The following is a 5,628-nucleotide window of genomic DNA, read 5'->3' as shown; positions in this document are numbered from 1 at the left end:
TTTCCTTTGGAATTGTCCCTGTCACCCCCCCTCAGCCCCGTCCTCTGCCCCAGCAAAGGACAACCCTGAGTTGGAAGAGGAGGATCCCGGCGATGCCGGGGCCGTCACTTCCTGGCGTCGGCGTAGTTGGCGTCGAACCAGGCACAGGTTTCCTTCACGGCTGGGGAGGGAGAGAGGTGGGATTGGGAATGGGGTTTTGGGTCGTAAAATGGGATGGGTGTGGGGATTTGGGAAGGGATTTTGGTCAGAGAAATCGTGGGAGGGGTTTGGGAATGGGTTTCGGTCATGGAATCACGGGATGGGTTTGGGGATTTGGGAGTGGTTTTGGTCACAGAATCCTGGGTTGGATTTGGGAATGGGTTTTGGTGGCAGAATAATGGGGTTGGGGGATTGGGAATGGATTTTGGTCCTAAAATAACGGGATGGGATTTGGGAATGGATTTTGGTCATGGAATCATGGGATGGATTTGGAGATTGGGAATGGATTTTGGTCCTAAAATAACGGGATGGGATTTGGGAATGGATTTTGGTCATGGAATCATGGGATGGATTTGGAGATTGGGAATGGATTTTGGTTGTAAAATCATGGGATAGGCTTGAGGATTTGGGGACAGATTTTGGCCACAGAATCATGGGATGGATTTGGGAATGGATTTTGGTCATGGAATCATGGGATGGGATTGGGAATGGGACTGGATTTTGGCCATAGCATCATGGGATGGGTTTGGGGATTTGGGAATGGATTTTGTTCCCAGAACCATGGGGCGAGTTTGGGGATTGGGACTGGATTTTGGTTGTAAAATCATGGGATGGGCTTGAGGATTTGGGGACAGATTTTGGTCACAGGATCATGGGACTGATTTGGGGATTTGGGAATGGATTTCAGGCATAGAATCATGGAATGGGTTGGGTTTGGAAAGGAACTCTTCCAGGTCATCTCACCCAACCACCGAGCGAGGAGACACCTCCCACTATCCCAGTTGCTGCAAGGCCCATCCAACCTGACCTCGGAACACTTCCCTGGACACCCTGAGCCAGCGTTTCACCACCCTGGTCCCTCATCCCGAAGGATGGAGCACCCAGATGAGGTAGGAGCTCACCTTTCCTGAAGGGAGTGAACTGGAAGCCGGGCAGGTACCGCCGCAGTTTGGCATTACTGGCCGTCTTCTTGAACTGCCCGTCGGCCTTGGTGGGGTCAAACTGGGGTGGGAGGGATTAAGGAGGGAAAACTGGGGTTGGTTTTCCCCCCCACCCCTCCACATCCTGGTGGAATGCTCTGGAGCACGGGATGTCCCCCAGGTGAAGGATACAACCAGCTCTCCCCTGAAATCCATGGCCTCGGCCACGGCCTCTGCTGCCTCCCGGATGGACACCTCGTCTTCTTCTCCCACTGCGGAGAAGGGCGGGATCGTGGCTGTTCCCTCGTGGAGAGGGGATGGATGGAGTGGGAGGGGAGGCTGGGGGGGGCTCACCTGACAAAATGATGGGCTCCACCTCGTCGTATTCCCGCAGGACCCACAGGAAGAGCCGGGCCAGGTCCTGTGGGAGAGCATGCTGTCATTGAGGGGGTCATTGCTGTTCCCAGCATTCCCACCCCGAGGAACCTGACCCAGGACAAGCCAGGTAGGCTCAGCCCCCACTGGGACCCATTCCAGCCCTGCCAGCCCCATTCCTAACTTCCCAAAGCCCCACACCCCAGGGAGTAGTAGATGAATTGTTTCCTGGGCTTGCCCTCTCATCCCAAGGGAACCCAATCCCATGGATGGCCCAGGCAGGCTAAGCCCCCTCTGGGACCCATTCCAGCCCTTCCAGCCCCATTCCCAGCTTCCCAAAGCCCCACAGCCCAGGGAGGAGATGATGAACTGTCTCCTGGCTTTGCCCTTCCAGCCCCATTCCCAGCTTCCCAAAGCCCCACATCCCAAGGAGTAGTAGATGAATTGTTTCCTGCGCTTGCCCTCCCATCCCAAGGGAACCCAACCCTGAGGATGGCCCAGGACAAACCAAGAGGACTCAGCCTCCTCTGGGGTCTCATTCCAGCCTTTCCAGCCCCATTCCCAGCTCCCCCAAGCCCCACACACCAGGGAGTAGATGAACTGTCTCCTGGGCTTTCCCGTTCCCCACACGGTCAGGGCGGAGCCGGACTCTGCAGGAGGAAGGAGCGCGTCCATCACCACCTCAAGGAGCAGGTGGGGAGGAGGAAACCTCTCCCCCCCCAAAAAAAAAAACAAACCCCAGGAGTCCTGCCAGGCTCACGTTTGGCCAGGTAGACCTTGTGGATGAGGCCTGGCAGGACGTGGCCGTCCTCGATGTTGAAGTTGTCGTGCGGCCCGAAGACGTTGGTGGGGATGACGGCGGTGAAGCGCCGGCCGTGCTGCTCCGAATAACCCCTGGATGGGAGCAGGGATGGGGGTCTCAAGGACTGGGATGGCCCCAGAAGAGCCCAACCAGCTGCACCTCCACCTGCTGATCCCAGGTATCCCCCCAACTTCCACCCCAGTGCCGTTTAAATCCCGGGAATCCCACGGGTCACAGATTGGTCAATATTGGTCGCAGAATCCTGGGGTTTGTGGGGGACTGGGAATGGATTTTGGTCCTAAAAATCACGGGATGGGATTTGGGATGGATTTTGGTCATGGAGTCATGGGATGTATTTGGGAATTTGGGAAGGGATTTTGGTCAGAATCACGGGATGGATTTGGGGATTGGGAATGGATTTTGGTTGTAAAATCATGGGATGGGCTTGAGGATTTGGGGACAGATTTTGGTCACAGAATCATGGGATGGATTTGGGAATGGATTTTGGTCATGGAGTCATGGGATAGGATTGGGAATGGGACTGGATTTTGGCCATAGCATCATGGGATGGGTTTGGGGATTTGGGAATGGATTTTGTTCCCAGAATCGTGGGGTGAGTTTGGGGATTGGGACTGGATTTTGGTTGTAAAATCATGGGATGGTCTTGAGGATTTGGGGACAGATTTTGGTCACAGGATCACGGGATGGGTGTAGGGATCTGGGAATGGATTTCAGGCACAGAATCATGGGTTGGGTTGAGTTGGAAAGGAACTCTTCCAGGTCATCTCACCCAACCACCGAGCGAGGAGACACCTCCCACTATCCCAGTTGCTGCAAGGCCCATCCAACCTGACCTCGGAACACTTCCCTGGACACCCTGTGCCAGCTTTGCACGACCCTCCTTCCTCATCCACCCTCCCCACCCTCCCACGGGGATTCCCGTCACCCAATAACCAAGGGGGGCTCCCACCCTGGGAAGGGTCTCCTGTGTGTGTGTCCCCATCCTCACCTATTCTGGATGTCAATCATCCTCTTGGCGTAGGAGTAGCCGAAGTTGGAGCTGTGGGGGGGCCCGTTGTGGATCTGGGAACACGGCGGGGGGCGCGGAGAGTCAGGCAGGGAATTCCCTGGAATGCCGCGGGGAGGGGATGGGAGCGCTCACCATGGTCTCGTCGATGGGATAGGTGGTCTTGTCCGGGAAGATGCAGGTGGAGAGGCAGGAGACCACCTTCTCCACCCCCATCTCGTGGGCCGAGTGCAGGACGTTGTCGTTGATGTGGATGTTGGTCCTCTGGGAAAGGAGGGTTTTGTCGGGATTGTGGGGTGGGCATTCCCCAAAATCCCTTCGCCCGCCGAGCGACGACTCGTTAACAACTCCCAGAACAACCAGAGCTCTTGGCTCTGGAAGCAGGACCAGCCCCCATATCCCTGCATCCCCACATCCCCAGGGAACCCCCTCCCCTCCCCCCAGAGCCGGTTTTCCATGTGCTCACCCAGAAATCCAGGTTGGAGCGGATGTTCTTGAAGAGGCCCCCGACCATGGCGGCCAAGTGGATGACGTGGGTGGGCCTGTGCCTCTCAAACAGGGCCTTGGTCTCGGAGCTGCTCCTGGAATGGGGGATTTTGGGATTCACTGAGGTCAACAGAGCAGGTTTGGGGCGTTTCCAAGGAAAAACCCAATCCTGGGATGGGAAATTTTGGCGTTCGGTGGCGGATTGGGCTTTTTTCAAGGAAAAACCCAATTGTGGGATGGGATGTTTTGGGGTTCTGTTAGGGGACAGCAGAGCAGATTGGGGCCTTTCCAAGGAAGAAGTCAGTCCTGGGAGGAGAGATTTCAGGGGTCTGTGGCACATTGACGGGGTTCCAATGGAAAACCCAATCCTGGGATGGGAAACTTTGGGGGTTCGATGGCAGATTGGGGTGTTCACAAGAAAAAAAAAATCAATCCTGGGATGGGAAACTTTGGGGTTCAGTGAGGTCAACAGAGCAGATTGTGGGGATTGCAAGGAAAAACCCAGTCCTGGGATGGGAGATTTGGAGGTTTTTTTTTGGGGGGGGGGGGTCAACAGAGCAGATTGTGGCGATTCCAAGGAAAATCTGTATCCTGGGATGGGATATTTTGGGATTCAGTGGGGTCAACAGAGCAGATTGGGGCCCTTGCAATGAAAAACTCAGTCCTGGGAGGAGAAATTTTGGGGTTCAGTGGCAGATAGGGGTGGGTTTCCAAGGCAAAACCCAACCCTGGGATGGGGATATTTTGGGGTTCAGTGTCAGATTGGGGGATTTCCAAGGCAAAACCCAACCTGGGATGGGTAAATTTCGGGGTTCAGTGGCAGACTGGGGTGTTTACAAGAAAAAACTGAGTCCTGGGATGGGGAAATTTCGGGGTTCAGCAGAGCGGCTTGCGGGGAGATCCCGAGGGGGAATCCCGACTCACGTCAGGTCGGCGTCCCGGGAGGACACGAAGATCCAGCGCTCGTCCGGCCGCCCCTCCCCATCTGCCACCACCTTCTCGATGGCCTTGCCCACCAGGCCGGTGCCCCCCGTGACCAGGATGCGCTTGGTCACCTCCGTCATGGCCCCTGTCCCTGCGGGGGGTGAGGGGGGGACACGGGGGGATCGTTTCGGGGGCGGTTTTTGGGTGTTTCTGGCAGAAGGGGGAGCGGGAGGGGCGGGTTGGGCTCTGACGTGGCCCAGCTGCAGGGACTGGAAACTGGGGACAGCGGCGGTGACACCGGCCCGGGGCCAGACCTGCCACGTGGGGACACCTGGACGGGGCGGGACGAGTGGGAGGGGCGGGGCAGCCCCAGGGCTGGGCCCCAAAATTGCCCCCCTGCACCCCCAAATCTTCCACCTGCAGCCCCAGGGCTGGGACCCAAATCACCCCCTGTGTCCCCAGGGCTCTGCCCCAAATCATCTCCTGCACCTCCAAATCATCCCCTGTACCCCAAATCTCCCCTCCCTCCCGCACCCTCAGGGCTGCCCCCAAAAAATCTCTTCCTGCACCCCAAATAACTCCCTGCACCCCAGGTCTCCTCCTGCACCCCCAGGGCTGCACCCCAAATAACTCCCTGCACCCCAAATCCCTCCCTGCACCCCAAATCCCTCCCTGCAGCCCAAGTCCCAGTTCTGCCCCTCGTGCCTCCCCTGCACCCCCAAATCCCAGGTCTAACACCCAGGCCTCGCCGCTTAAGCCGAGCCCAAGATCTGCACCCCCACACTAAGCCCTGCACCCCAAATCCCAGGTGTGCACCCCACACCTCCCCTGAACCTCCAAAATGTCAGGTGTCCACCTCAAACCCTAAGTCTGCACCCAGATGTGCGCCCCGCACC

The 5,628-nt window shown here is 57.2% G+C and overlaps 1 protein-coding gene across 1 annotated transcript; it reads right to left on the bottom strand.

Annotated features, from left to right (window-relative positions):
- Positions 1-3: 3 nt before the first annotated feature.
- LOC114072638 (GDP-L-fucose synthase-like) lies at positions 4-4,927 on the bottom strand. Its single transcript, XM_027910516.1, has 10 exons — positions 4,733-4,927; positions 3,789-3,903; positions 3,458-3,586; positions 3,305-3,378; positions 2,254-2,387; positions 2,079-2,143; positions 1,473-1,539; positions 1,311-1,390; positions 1,101-1,200; positions 4-160 (listed from the first exon to the last, which is right to left on the bottom strand). The coding sequence occupies exons 1-10, from the start codon at positions 4,870-4,872 to the stop codon at positions 105-107; spliced, it is 960 nt and encodes a 319-aa protein (XP_027766317.1). The 5' UTR covers positions 4,873-4,927; the 3' UTR covers positions 4-104.
- Positions 4,928-5,628: the final 701 nt, after the last annotated feature.

Source organism: Empidonax traillii, unplaced genomic scaffold (genome assembly GCF_003031625.1).
Source record: "Empidonax traillii isolate 1590-97213 ecotype Southwest subspecies unplaced genomic scaffold, ASM303162v1 scaffold3642:size11882, whole genome shotgun sequence".
Taxonomy (NCBI): Eukaryota; Metazoa; Chordata; class Aves; order Passeriformes; family Tyrannidae; genus Empidonax; species Empidonax traillii.
Note: the sequence above shows the minus strand (reverse complement) of the source record. Positions and strands in the feature narration are given on the sequence as shown.

What these genes read in the sequence shown, in the direction of transcription:
- LOC114072638 (XM_027910516.1), bottom strand. Translation starts at nt 4,872, where the DNA reads ATGACGGAGGTGACCAAGCGCATCCTGGTCACGGGGGGCACCGGCCTG. An exon ending in GCTCCAACCTGGATTTCTGG is followed by an intron (nt 3,587 to 3,788) that starts GTGAGCACATGG and finishes CTCCTTTCCCAG; the next exon opens with AGGACCAACATCCACATCAA. An exon ending in GTTCACTCCCTTCAGGAAAG is followed by an intron (nt 161 to 1,100) that starts GTGAGCTCCTAC and finishes CTCCCTCCCCAG; the next exon opens with CCGTGAAGGAAACCTGTGCC.